The 15,425-nt window shown below is 37.6% G+C and overlaps 1 protein-coding gene across 1 annotated transcript; it reads right to left on the reverse strand.

Moving 5' to 3' along the window:
* Positions 1–1,382: 1,382 nt before the first annotated feature.
* On the reverse strand, positions 1,383–14,605 carry LOC129253704 (alpha-2,8-sialyltransferase 8B-like). Its single transcript, XM_054892122.2, has 4 exons — positions 14,188–14,605; positions 8,421–8,496; positions 3,317–3,919; positions 1,383–2,077 (listed from the first exon to the last, which is right to left on the reverse strand). The coding sequence occupies exons 1-4, from the start codon at positions 14,321–14,323 to the stop codon at positions 1,804–1,806; spliced, it is 1,089 nt and encodes a 362-aa protein (XP_054748097.2). The 5' UTR covers positions 14,324–14,605; the 3' UTR covers positions 1,383–1,803.
* Between the last annotated feature and the right edge of the window lie 820 nt (positions 14,606–15,425).

The raw sequence follows: 15,425 nt of genomic DNA on the forward strand, positions 1-15,425 counted from the left end.
TAGTAATAAGATGTATTGCTTCCTCATATTGTAAATTATAACAAGATGTTAAGGCAAGGTCACCGTATTATGTGAATAAATGATTTAGTATAGCGGCAAAGTCTGATAACACGACCAGCAAATGGCGTTTAGTATGATATTTCAATAATAATAAGATCTTTCCACGTATATTACACTTTTAAGATAGTTGGGCAAAAAATGCACAACTTTTAACCAACCATGGGCAACATACTGTCCACACAACTATTCGTTAAAATCTGCCCTAATTGGGTAATAAATTTGCTCAATTGGATAATAATTGCAAAGAATATATACAAAAATCAACTTTGAGCGGCTGATCGGGGAAAATCATATATTATGTAATTTTTTTACCAACAGACATTACCCAACACAGTGGACAGTATGTTGCCCAACATTTAAATGTGTAGGCCTATCAATACCACCAGTAAGGGACTATCAAGTCTTTCGACGGGCAATTCGTAAATAATTTATTGAATACATCTATTTACAAATCCTAAGATGCTTTTCAAATGACAGGGGGGGGTCATGAAAGAAAAGTCAGTGATTCTCACCGGCTATCGTGAAAGCAATCGAAATCCGTGATTGACTCACAGCACTAAATCGGTCAATGAAAATCGATATCACTGATTTATGGCGGATCCAGGGTGGGGGGGGGGGGGGGGGAGGTGGAGGGCACAGCCCGCCCGTGCCCCCCCCCCCCCTTTGAGAGGCACAATTAAAGGGATGATCCGGGCTGAAAATATTTATATCTTAATACATAGAGTAAAATCGGATAACAAATAATAAAGTTATTGAAGTTAAAAGTTCAGCAATATTTGTGAAACCAGTCGTCATGAATATTCATTAGGTGGGCTGATGATGTCACATCTCCACTTTCCGTTTTCTTATGTTATTACATAAAATCTTTTTTTTTCTTCATTATTTCATACTTGTGTGAATAATGTCTCCCTTATAATAAAATAAGTTGCCGCAATAAATATCTTATGCACTAAATCAGTTGTCAATCCAATTTTTCGAGTTCTTGGAGGAAAAAATTTGAATAAACCTAATTTCATATAATAAAATAAAAAAGAACAAGTGGGGATGTGACATCATCAGCCCACTGATGATGTTTCCACAAAATATTGCTAAACTTTAAAATTCAATAATTTTGTTATTAATTATCCGATTTTGATGAAATTTTCGGCATTTTGCTCAGTGAATTCTACTCTATTTATCAAACTATAAATACTTTCAGCCCGGACCATCCCTTTAAGAATTATAATGTTAAAAAATGCCATTAAAACACAAGTGTACCCCCCCCCCCCCCCTCTGAAAGTCAAGACCTTTATTTCTTAATTATTATTATTTTTTTGCTTTTTCCTCGAGAAATATATATATATATATATATATATATATATAAAAAGACACTCCCTAATTCCACACGGAATGGCTGTACTAAATAAATCATCCTTTATCAGTTGGGGTATTTTTCAGAATTACTAATCCTACCATGCCTCAGTCATTACCACGATTGTATACCGTTGAGGGCGCTTTTCAAAACACTAGGGAGTGGGGGAATGAAAAAAAGGAAAATTTAGATATTTATGATCAAGAATTGTGACTCTATCCTCTTATACACATAGTTGGTATCAAACACTCGTGAAATTCCACAGTAGGAAAATAAAAGGCTATGGAATCGCCAAATTCGATGCAATTAAAAAGTAATAATAATAAAAATGAAATATAAACATGATAAACACACCCCACACACACTCTTGACATAAATCGCATAATCTACCATCAGTTATTCTGGGAGTACAGTCCTCTACAGTCGTTGATTAGACCTATTGTCCCGGTTCGGTTTAACCGAAGAAAGACTTGGTATTCGCTTGGCATTTTATGCACATTCTCAGTGTGGTTCATATCTATCACTTCATAGTAATGGTGCTGAATGGTCCGGTTGTTCGGATCCCGTGGTAACGGATAGAACCCGAACATGTATATCTTGTGACAGAACTGGGTAGCGGCCGAGTAGACCGCCAGACCGGATGACGGAAATTCGATTTCGAATGCTCTGAGAGAAAGGTAAAGGATTTAGGAAAAAAAGGAAAATAGAAAAAAATGAATTTTAGAAATCAACTGATCACTTTATATTATGACAGAATGACGTTTGAGTTTTAAAATTTACCTGAAAAGGTTAAACAGTAAGGACACTTCTGTTTTACTGGGCTTAGACTTAGTCCTATGGATATCTTTCAGTTGTCTTTCAGAGATCTTTTATGCAAGAAGTGATCTTTCATAATTCTTTCTATGGACTTTTCCTGGTCTTTCAAAGATCTTTTAATGATCTCTCATGAGTCTTTCAGCGATCTCCGCAAACATCTTGAGATCATGGAAAGACTAATAAGAACTTTGAAAGTTCATCAAGAGACCGCTAAAAGACTTCTGGAAGACCACCAAAAAGACCATTTTCCTGAAAGGCCGTTTGAACCGTTTCAAGAAGTTTTGGATATCATGGGGACCACGAAGACCACTGGAAGTTCATTATAACGAAAGACCTTGGAGATCTTTGAAAGTTCATTTATAGACCCTTGAAAGATCAAGCAAGTTTCATTGTCTTACAGCGATATTTCAGTTTAAGATGTCTTGCTCTCTGTGGAATGGGGTTTCAGGCAGGGGCGGATCCTATCCAGCTTTCGCCAATAAGGGGGGGGGGGGGGGAGGGTGGTATTTTCATCAACATTTTGCCGATCCGGCCGTTATAATCTTATTTTTGTAATTGGTTTTTGAGTTGGTTGTCATAAACACTGAGTAATTCTTGGGGTTTATTCTCATAAACAGGTATCCCAAGTGGCCTAAATAAATAATGTGAGCGCGAATTTTTTTTTATATTTCATTATTTAGACATGAAAATTAAACATTTTGAGCAAGAAACCAGAAATGAGCAAAATGCACATCTTACTAAACAATTTGAGCGCGAAGCGCAAACCGAGATTTTTAATTCTATAATGAAGTATAGTTAACTTACTACATCCTACAAAAACAATAGAATAATGCAATCACGATCGAAGCGCTCCCTGAAATTTTGTACATTTTGAGCAAGTTTTTAAAGCAGATATGAACCAGTAACCGTAATAGCATCACTTTAAGTCCCCAACTACTCGAATCTGGCCACATTCCATACCCATAATGCAACGTTATGATCATTGTAGTCTTTGTACTCTCAAACCCAACTTGATATTATTATTTTTAGCGTTTAAAACCGGAACTATTTCTGCTACCGACCCCTGGTTGAATAATCTTGAGAACCTACTTTGTTGCAGGTCCCATGAGGCTTCTTGGACTGTAAGCAAAATGGATGTCAATGTTGTATTTTGGTTTGAGTACACCGAGCAACCTCCTGATGGCGGCAATGTTTCCAATCTTTTTGAAGTACCATAAAGTCGTTCCGTTAGCTCGCTTTAATCTATCCAACAGGTCATCGCAATCGATAGCCTCTCTGGGAGTCCCGTACTTCTCTTCCCGCTTCTTTAGACAAACTTGGTCCGTGATATTGCACTTCGCTTCAGGTGGGTAACGGGTGTCCGTACAAGATAACAGCCGCTCAAGCTGGATCAAGTTGAAGGTATCTAAGTCTACTTTGGAACCAACGTCACGTTTGAATTCACCTCCGAAAGGAGCTAGGTTCATACGGATGACGAGTTTGAACCTGTCGATGACGTCACCGCATCTGCTGTCCAATAGGATACCTGAGTTACCGACCAGGGCGCATTGATATTGCTTTGAAACGGTATGTGTTTGGTTGCAAGCTTTAAGTTCCTTTTCTGTGCGTGAAACAGTTATTTTCCTCCATGGTACATCTGATCGGAAAACTTGTACTGCTTCCCACCGCTTCATGTAAGCAGAAACATTCCGCCTGTCAAAGTGAAAAATAAAGGGAAATATACTGACAATTCATAGAACAATATATTTCCTGTAGAGAAATCATTTTTTTAAAATCCTATAATAGTTTGGAGAGATTATCACTCTTACTCCCTAATATAATTTCTGATATTTTCTCTTTTTGACGGTCGAACACATCATTAAACGGTTTGTTGTCTTCTAAAAAAACTATTTTCTTTTTCAAATTAGGCCTACATCTCCACTAAGTGTCTAACACTATAATGCTCACTAGTTACAGAGGTCCCCTTGGATTGGTCCCTTATTCCCCAAAAGATCTTTGAAATGTCAATTTCTATTGCCATGATGGAGAATATTACTATTACTTTTACAATAATGTTTCAGGCAGGAGAAATATTCTCTATTTTGTTACATTCAATTATAGTTTAATATAAATGTCAAGCATTTGGAGCTAAATCCCTAATTTAAGAAAAAAAATCGAGGTAGATTCAATTTTTCTTCATTTCCAAGGGGGATCCACACTTTACAAGCTTTGCTTTTTAGTGGACCCCCCTCATTTCCATTTATGCTCAATATTATACTGTTTATTATACTGTAAGAATGCTCGTCTGTAAAATTGTATTTGATTTGTATTACTTTATATTACTTTGTATTATGTTTTGAATGGAAATGGAATAAAGAATGGAATTGAATTGAAACAAAAATGTAATCAACATACTAGTGAGTGGAATGCCGCTGGTAGTTTCGCATGTATTACACGATTATATAAAGCATATCTGTCATGTCTTTACTGACTTTGAAAACAACTAAAATGAATAATTTTTCACAAAGGAAGGACAACATATTCATTTGATAATAAAATATTTTAATTCTTAATCAATTTAACAGATCTCAAATGACCTGTGACCTTGACACAGGAAACTAAAGAGCCTCTAATTTCCGATACATCGAAATCATTATTATGATCATACCCAAGTTTAATAGAATACATATATATAATATCAACATTATCTTGAAAATTCGAATACTTAACTTTTGGGTACCTTTCTGAGTGGACATCAGTTTATTAACCACCGAATGACCTTTGACCTTCGACTAGTGCCTGAAAACTTCACTTTTATATTAACAGATACTTGATAACCATTAAATGTAAATTTTGTTTGCAATAGAGATTTTATGTTTTCAATATTGAGATGAATTCAAAACACAACATTGCCAAAGTTCCTCGACCCTAAAAAACCATTGACCTTGCTCATTTGACCTAAAATCATCTACATGATCAGTTACTGTGATACGTGGAAGAGCCGTGGTGTAGTGGTTCTGACTCTCGCCTTGTAAACAGAGGGTCGTGTGTTCGAATCCCACCGCGGTCTAGCGTCCTTTGGCAAGGCGTTAATCCACACTTTGCCATTCTCGACCCAGGTGCTAAATGGGTACCCGGTAGGATGCGAAAGATATTGTATGTTTGATTTTGCCAGCGCCATAATGAGGCTGCGATGAATGCAAGGAATGCTCCCCAGGGAGTGGAAATTGTGCACTTTTCGTGCGGGATTGAAAAGAATCCAATGACCGGGGTAATAATATGCTGTAACGCGCTTTGAGCCATTCTGGGAAAAGCGCTTTATAAAAATTGGCTATTATTATTATTATTATTACTTGATCACCCTTATGTTCAAGTGTCATGTTCTTGTGCTCTAAACGATGACATTTCAAAAAACTTAACTTTGGTAAAGATTGCAATGTTGATGTCGCGTATCATGTGACCTTAAACTCATGCAAAATGACCAGTGATGCTTGATTACCCTTATGAAAATAGCCCCACATTTAATTTCAAAGTTATGATAAAATTAAACAAAATGGAGCGCCTCTGGCAGACTCGCCTTCAATATGCGATTCGATATAGCAGCAGTGCTGACTTTAAAAACAGCTATTGAATGAGTATTCACAACATTCATAATAAAATACTATGTCCATAGACCAAAAATGTCCTTTGACCATGATCATGTGACCTAAGACGTGTGCAAAACAATCATTCATAAGCGATTACCCATGGGTACCCTTATGTCTATGTTTCATGAACTATATCCATAAACTTTCTAAGTTCTAATGCCAATTCAACAAATACCCCCTGCACGGCCAAAGTTCATTGACCTTAAATGACCTTTGACCTTGATCATGTGACCTGAAACTCAAGCAGGATGTTCAGTAATACTTGATTACCCTTATCAGGCGCGTATCCAGGATTTTGCACCCGGGGGGGGGGGGCGACCTAATTTTGGCGCCCCTGTGAACTTTTCGTAAAACACCCCCCCCCCCGCCAGACATTCGTAGGTGGTAAGATTAAATGCATGTTGAATTATCTTATTGAATAATCACGTGAAAAAAAAGCAATCGAAGATCACCTTTTTTAATGTGTTCATGAAAAAAATATCCATGAATATGTTGTAATACCACTTTTTGAAAAGAATAAATGCGACCAGAAAACATAGAATTTTAAGCACTTTGGGGTTTCAATTTAGTTTAACTTCTAATCAGAGTGGTAGGCCCTACTAAAATTATGTGTGCGGGAGCTGTAATTTTCTTCAACAGGGGCGGATCCAGTTTTCGCCCATAGGGGGAGGGTGAATATTTTCATTTATACGTTTCCCGATCGGACATTCTAAGCACTTTTTGCAACAGTGAACATCATGTGTATACGTATATCTTAACAATATCGATGCGAGTGCGAAACGCGAGCTGAAAAGTTTTGATATTCTGGAAAATAATTCAGAAAATCCATATAAGTACTTTTGGTAATCAAGAATAGGATGGGTATCTATCTCAATATTTTATGCGAGCGCGAAGCGTGAGCTGACAATTTTTTTGAATTTCCGAGCCAAAACTGGACATTCTAAGCACTTTTTTAAACCTTGAACAGGAGGTGTATCTATTTAAACAATCGTGCGAGTGCGAAGCGCGAGTTGAAAAAGTTAATATTCTGACTTGAAATTTGGACATCCTAAGCACTTTCTGTAATCATGAACAGGGTGGGCATCTAATTAATCGATGCGAGCACGAAGTGCAAACTGAAAACTTTGATATTCCGACCCAAAGTTTGTCATTCTACATTCTAGCACATTTTGGGACTATGAACTGGACGAGTTTCTTTCTAAACAGTTATTGATGCGAGTAAGAAGCACGAGCTGAAAATTATTTATATTCTGATTTAAAATTTGGAAATTCGAGTAAGCATATTTGGTAATTATGAAAAGAATGAGTATCTAACAAGACAGTTTATGCGAGCGCGAAGCGCGAGCTGAAAATGTTTGATCTATCGACCCAAATTTGGAAATTCTAAGCACTTTATCTAACCATGAAAATGATCGTCACCCTTCTAAACAATTGATGCGAGCGAGATAAAAATTGTTGATATTCTTACCTAAATTTTTGATTTCTAAGAACTTTTGGTAATCATGATCAGGATGGGCATATAATTGCAAGCATTTGATGCGAGAAAACATTAGTTTGACGCCCCCATGTGAAACATGAATTTGGCGCCCCTGGTCAAACATCAAATTGGAGCCCCAAAGGTCGAACATAAATTCGGCGCCCCCCCCCCCTTGGTTGAACATCAAATAGGTGCCCCCTATGTCGAACATCAATTAGGTGCCCCTAGGTAAAACATAAATTCGCCCCCCTCCTACGTTGAACATCAATTTGGCGCCCCTAGGTCGAAGATCGATTTGGCGCCCCTATGTCAAATTTCAATTCGGCACACCGCTATAACGAACATCAATACGACGCCCCTATGTCGGACATCAATTCGGCGCCCCACTCCCCTAGGTTGAACATTAGTACGGCGCCCCTATGTCGAATATCAACTTGGTGCCCTTAGGTCGAACATAAATTCGACGCTCCCTATATATGTCGAACATCAATACGGCGCCCCTAGGTCAAATATTCAGCGCCCCCTTCCCTCTTCTTTTTTTGTCCTTCGTTCTACCTTTCCCCGTTTTTTTTTTCTTCTTTTCTTTCCCTCCTTTTTTTCTTTCCCTCTCTTTTCTTCCTCTTTTTGGCGCCCCCATTTTTACCTCTCTGGGGGCCCCGAAAGCCCCCGCCACCGAATACGCGCATGCTTATGTCCAAAATTCATGAACAAGGTTCACACACTTTCATAAGTTATGATGACATTGGTTAAGATTTCAATGTTGACGGGCGCGCCGCCGCCGTCCGAAAGCGGCGCCTATTTATCTATGCTATGCAGGCGAGACAAAAAAAAAAGCCTTGAATAAGCTATCAATGTTGGCGCGTCACCGTCGAAAAAGCAAGCGAGACAAAAAAAAGCAGTAATTATAAACCACATGTATATCGTAACCGAATATTCACTTTCAATGGTCCTCGTTAGTTTATATTTTGTTCAATAATTTCATTTTTACAAATTACGATTTTTTATTTATTTTAATAAGAAGCATTAAAATGGAGAGGAGGAATGTGGCATAGGCTTAAGATGTAGAAATATAAAAGTAGAAATAACTTACTGAATTTCCCGCATGGAACTTCTGTTGAATCTTCGACCGTCTTCAAAACCGTAAATTACAGCTGGACGGAGATTTACTTTTTTTGTAAAAGAATGAAAGACAAAATGAAAGCAATGTATCATTTCTTTTTACACAAAAAAAAAAAACGCATTCCATTCAGCACACACGGAAGGGGCGGTGCCAATCCCAATTGACAAACAAGTTGAATGGTGTTGATACTTCAATTTGATGATAGTCATCTTCCCTTTTTTAAAGTAATTAATGTGCCCTCTTTTTCAAGAGAGGACGCAAAAAACTCTTATCATATATTTTTTTGTCAAGGAATTCTGTATAGTAATGCCTAAATTCGACTAACATTTAGTATATCAAAATTCATGAAATTCTGGATCCTCCCTACCAGATTAAGCGTTGATATACTATTCAAAATTCATTGTACTTTGGTCTATAATTCTAGGATACCTCCCCGGAGGACAACTCCCAACTGATAACTCATCAGGTAGACAGCTGCAGCTCCCCCAGGGGGCGGCTCCCCCGAGGGACAGTTCCTCTGGAGGAATTACCTCTTTAAATAACCAATTCCAACAAACAATCTCTTATAAGTATCTCTTATAAGTATTATAAGATTAAATTTTATTCAATTATGTACTGATGTAATTAGGTATATTATTTACTTTTCATTACTTGAACCAAATATGTAACTGTTGCAACATTGATTTTCATCTTGTAAATAGATTGCGACCATGGCAATCCAATCTCTACAGTGCGTCCCAAAAAAAACTATACACTTTTGAAATGGCTGCCAAATAAAAAATATAGCATTATGGGAATTTTTTTTTACATTTATGGAAAGCCAATAAAGTCAACTTTCAAATGACACCAAAAAATTGGAAAACTGTTTATGCTTGAGCGAGCACTGCCAACTGAAACAAAGGGTATGAAAATTAGGGTGGGCTGGAATTAGCCTTCCAATTTATGTCAGTTTTTAAGAGGCAAATCCTTTCGAACTTGCAAAGTTAAGGGTGTTGTGATAAATTAATGATCAACCGTAACCAGTTTTGGTTGCTTATGCAAATTCTATAAATTATTAAATTGAACTTTAATGCATGAGTGAACACAAATTACACTTTTGGGGCAGCATTTCAACTTTATCATTTGGATCTCTTTTTGGGCAGCATTTCAACTTTATCATGTGGATCTCAGCAGTGTGTTCATGGGAGTCGGGAGAATAGGGGGTGAGATAGGACTTAAGTGGGAGAAGTAGGTTGATGGAATAAGGGTCAACAGAACATTCAGCCCCCGCCCCCTCCCTCTTTCCCGCCCTCCCCTCCTGTTGAGAGACTGATGGCTATTGTCATGCAAGCGTGAAGTCCAGAGCGGAATGTTGATTTAATGATTAATTCTGAATTGGGGCATCAACTTTTTCCTATCAATCATTTCATCAACAATTTATCAGTAAATCAACTCATTCAATGTGCAATGTGATCAATCATACATTCAGTTTTTTTTCAATGAATTATTTCATTAATCATCATAATCATTAAATTTCTTGGTAATAATTCAATAAACAAGTGACCATCAGCCACCGGTCACTTGGCAGCTAAGTTTTGAATAGGCTACAATCCAGGAAGTGAGACAGAGAGGGGGGCTGGGAAATGGAGGTGGAGTGGGGAGGGTACATAATTATGACTTTCAATTTGTAAAAGGACAAAAAGAAGATGAATGCCCTTTTAACCAAGTCTTAGCATATCTCGCCCTCTTGCTTGTAACAGGTACCATCACATTACTCTGACTCTCACGAACACACTTCTGAGGTCCACAAGACGAATATGCTACACTAAAATTACAATTCCTGTTCACTCATGCATTAAATTTCAATTTAGTAACTCATGAAATTTGCCTAAGAAACCAAAACTTATCTCACTCATTAATTTAGCTTAGCAAGTTCCAAGGACTAATCACTCAAAAAAACTGTAAGGCTAATTCCTGCCCAGCCTAGCCGAGCTTAGTGTCTGAGGAGGAAAGAAGCGGGGCTGGGGGGTTGAGATGGAGGGAGGGGTTGCTAAATGTTCTGTTGACCTCTATCCCATCAACGTACTTCACCTACCTAAGTCATATTACCCCCTCTTCTCCTGACTTTCATAAACACATTGTTGAGATCCACATGATAAAGACAAAATGCTGCACTAAAAATTGCAATTCACGATCACTCATGCATTAAATTTCAATGTAATAAACGCATTAAATTTTCACAAACAACAAACTATCACAACTGATCTTTAATTCACCAAAGAACCCTCAACTTTGCAAGTACCAAACAAAAAACCTGAAAGAAATTGGAAGGCTAATTCCGGCCCACCCTAATTTTCATACCCTTTGTTTCAGTGGGCAGTGCTCGCTCAAGCATGAATAGTTTTCCAACTTTTTGGTGTCACTTGAAAGTTGACTTTATGGGCTTTCCATATCTATAAGTTATTTCCCCCAAAGTGCTATGTTTTTTATTTGGCAGCCATTTCAAAAGTGTATAGTTTTTTTTGGGACGCACTGTATAGCCTGCATGCGAGGGTAGAAATATTCAATAAAATCCTTCAATCAAACTCATCCCATCCGCAGGACATCTCCCCGGAGGACGGGTTCCCCCAAGGACAAGTCCAACGGAGGACAGATCCCCAGGGGTATAACTTCCCCGGTGGACAACTACCCCGGAGGACAACTTCCCTCGCGGATTACTCTCCCGGAGTGCAACTTCCCTAACTCTAAACGCTTTTAAGGACAAGATTACTGATCAATGTCGATTTTATGCTAAACCCTTGGTTTCTTTTTCTTTTTCAAAAAAACGTGATTATTCATTTTTTTTTTTCATTAACCGCCCCAAGGTGCCAACGGGGATGGCGTGATTTACGGAATTTTTACCCCTTAACCCTAAAAGGGTCTACGCTTTGCGCGATATTTCCGAAACGGAAAAGATTAGCGCCGCGAAATTCTATGACTTTTTTTTTGAAGTCTTGCGCAACTTTTGAGACCAAATTCGCGACGCCAGATGACTTTTTACGAGACAATGTCATGCCGAAAAAGGCTCATTTTTATACTTTGTGTACAACTGTGGGAGACGAAATTCATTTGATGATTTTTGGTTTCTTTGAAGGGGTAGTCCTAATAGTCATTTCTTAGCTTTATTCTTATGAATAAATTTAAATATATAATATCATAATCCTTATTTATATAATGCGAGCGCGAAGTGCGAGCAATTTTTTTTGGGGAAATTTTATGTATTTTTTCCTAAAATTTTGAACATTCTGGGCAATGTTTGCTATCCTGAAAAAGATGTGTATGTAAATGAATAATTACTACGAACGTGAAGCGCTAGCAGAAATGAACTGATGGATAAGGTATCTGTTACAGACTGCTTGTAGTTAGCCATGAAGACGTTACATATTTCAACAATTAAATAATGCGAGTGCGAAGCGCGAGTTGAAATTTTTTGACATTTTTACCTAAGGAATGAAAATTCTAAGCACTTTTTGTAATTCAAACAGATAGGTATATAATTAAACAATTGATGCGAGCGGAAAAAAAAATCGAGATTTAGACCTAAAAACGGCACACTCTATTCATGTTTTGTAAATCATGAAAAGAATGAGTAATAGGGGATCTTCCTACATTAATAATGCGAGCACAAAGCGCGAGCAGAGTTTTTGATATTGTGATCTGAAACTGGATAACGATTTGAATATAGAACAAGTTGAGTATCTGAATAAACATGCGCGGGCGTGTTTCATATTCAGACCTAGAATCTAGGCATTCTACACATCTTTTATTATGAAAAATCAGAGCGAGCGCGAAGCGCGAGCTTAAACTATATGATATTCCAATCTGAAAAAAAAGTTAATTTCAGCTATTTATTTCAAGCACTTTGTAGGAAAATCGTGAGGTGGATATGGATCACACTTAATAAAGAGCTGATATTTTTCATTATTATTTGAGTTTTGACATAGGACTGGGACATCCTTAGGACATGTCATATGAAAATGATGACTATCTTACTATCCCTCTTGCTAAGCGCGAGATGAAACAAAAGGGACAATTTAATCATTAAATTTATATCTTATTTATTAATGCCTAATGAGGGGGGGGGGATCTGATGATATTATGGCCTGAAAACTGGACATTTCAAGCACTTTTGTAATTCTGAATAGAATGCATCAGTTAAAATATTTTTTTACCATTAATGCGAGCGCAAAATAATAGGTACTTAATCAATCGAAATTTGCGAGCGCTCAGCACGAGCAGAAAATTTCAATATTCAGACCATAAAGCTATCATTTTAACAGAGCACCTTTTAAAAATCAGTTTGTAAATCACACAAAATAATGAAAGTTCGATTTCCGAGGTGAAATGTGTAATGTATATTGACTTCCAAACTTGATATTTAAGATCCATATTGAACAATCACCTAACAGACAATGCGAGCGCGAAGCGCGACCGAAAATTTTATATAGTGACATGAAAGATTCTTTTTATTTTCCAAGTCTTCCCCTCATCTTATTTTATTCACTCTGGAAAATTTGACAAGCAAAAAAAAAGTTTTCACCCAAAATGTAAGGTCATTTAGTTCAAAAGACATGTATTATTTCGAATGTGAATGATGCATTTTTTTCCATCATAAAAGACCAAAAATAGTAGGGGGACATTTGATATTGTGTCCCCCCTACTATTTTTGGTAGGGGGGACACGTCCCCCATGTCCCCCCTGGGATTTCCGCCCATGGTAGCCATGGCCCCCAAGCCCCTCCCTTCATCTATATAGCCTACGCCAGTGGGTTGCTCGGTAATTTGTCGCTCAATTGCTAATTATTGTATTAGAGGGCCCCGCCCCATCTGTACGTCACTGCTTCGTTTTAATTTTCGTTCATTTGAATTATGTCTATTATCTATTTTTATTGTGTAATGTCACAATATGTAATATGATATTTTTGCGTTGTTTACGTGTAATGGCCTACATCATGTGATTTATGTCTCGAAATATCAATACATGCAAACATATCTGCTAAAAATACACGGTTTCAAACTAGATTTTGGTTCACACAAACGTCCCTAGTATTATACATGTATAGGCCTACATTATTTTTAATGAGAGTGCCTAGCCTCCTTGGTACACAACAAAGTGGTTTATATATTTTCGTAGCGACTTGGGTTTTTTTAGCGCAATATAGGGGGCCCACTCAGAATAAGACGCCCCGATGCGACGAATATACAAGTTCATTTATAATAATTTAATTCTTTATAAAACTAATTATAAGGCAACATGCATGGCTTTATGTAAGCAGCGGGATTTCCCCGAGAAATTTTGAAAACTTACGAAATCCTTCGAATTCACTTTGTCAATAGCGCCCTGATCGCTCACTCAATTGAGTTTCTAAAAAAAGGGGGGGGGCGCCCTGCGCCCTCCCGCACAAAAGGAGAGAAAATTCTGCGTACAGCTATATAATTTTAGGAACGATTATTTATTTGATTGGATTACCACTTCCCTCGTAATAAAGGATTTAAATAATACATATCTGCATGGGTGGAAATCTCTCCCCAAAGGTAGGGGGCGGGGCGGATCCAAGACCTCTTTCCAAAAGAGGGGCACATTTTCCCCGGCCCGGTAGGCGGGGGACGCGTACCCCCTGGGATTTGGTTTCCGCCCATGCATATCTGCATGGTTTACGATAAAACTGTCTCCTTAAATAGAATTAGAATATGTAGTAAAGTTTATCTCGCAAACTAACCTCTGAAATTTGGTATAAAGATGTTCTTCTCATTTTTTAAGCTGATAATCGTTAACAAGAATATTCCAAGAACGCCAAGCATACAATTCTGAAGTCTCTGGAGAGAAAGCGACTGAATCAAAATCTCAAACACCATTATGAATCATTGCGATTTATTGAAATTGCGGTCCTTTTCAGATATTGTACAGATATTTCCCAGATTCATGATGAGATGTAAGATAAGCTGAGAATCGATGTCATACAAGTTCATCCAGGCATCTACGACACCGCGGCTCCATTGTTTAGTGTGCAAATATCACATCTTGCGAGGCATAGAGATGTACATCTAACACATCTCTGTAGCATAGAGGTCATTTTCATGGTTTATGCAATTATGGTTCATGTTTGGTCGAGCCACGCTGATGTACGATGTACATGTATTAAATTTTGTGTGTGGGATGTTCGGCTGGGACATTTTGACGTTTCTTGTATCGGTCAAATGAGGGCGCTATTAATATCACACTCCACAGAGATACGATCTTACGTATACGTAAGCTCCCGAAGGGAGCTAGAGAGGGAACTCTTTCCGCGCGTTTTTGATTTTCCATAGGTTTTGTACATAACAAACATGGCTGCCATTTGGCCAATTTGAAGGTTGATTTTGGAAGGTCAATGTTTAATTCATGAGTAATGACGTCAAAATACGCACAATGCACTTGTGTGATTGGATAAAACGCTAATGTTTTATTCATGTCCTCATGCATTAAACATTTTTTTCCATCCCACAATTCCCTACGATATCTGTGCGAAGTGTCGTTCTTTTTTACTCCGCGAAATTCAACTTTTTGAAGTACAATAGCAAGACTAATTAACTGTTTATAGAATTAGTGTCCGGAATCATGATTTCTGAGTGAAATTCAGTTGAGCAGAAAATCTTTGAGGGAACATCTACATCAAAGTAATGGCATTCCATACAAATTAAAGTAAGTTATGTTCAATTTCGTGCTTTGATCTCAGTTGTAATTGTGATGTGTTTGATGGGGTTCGGCGTCGCAGTCAGGGCCATACCGGTACCGGTATGTGCAGTTTACTACGGAAACCACAATTTCCATATTTCCATTTCTTTTTCCTGATCCCAAATAAATCTGAGATCTGACTGACATATTTTCTCAGAAAATAATACAGTTTTTCGTAGAACTAAGTTTGTTAATTTTAATTAGAATGCTTCATGTCCGTCCTTATGAAATATGTATTTCAGT

The sequence above is a fragment of the Lytechinus pictus genome, chromosome 1 (assembly GCF_037042905.1).
Source record: "Lytechinus pictus isolate F3 Inbred chromosome 1, Lp3.0, whole genome shotgun sequence".
NCBI classification, from domain to species: domain Eukaryota; kingdom Metazoa; phylum Echinodermata; class Echinoidea; order Temnopleuroida; family Toxopneustidae; genus Lytechinus; species Lytechinus pictus.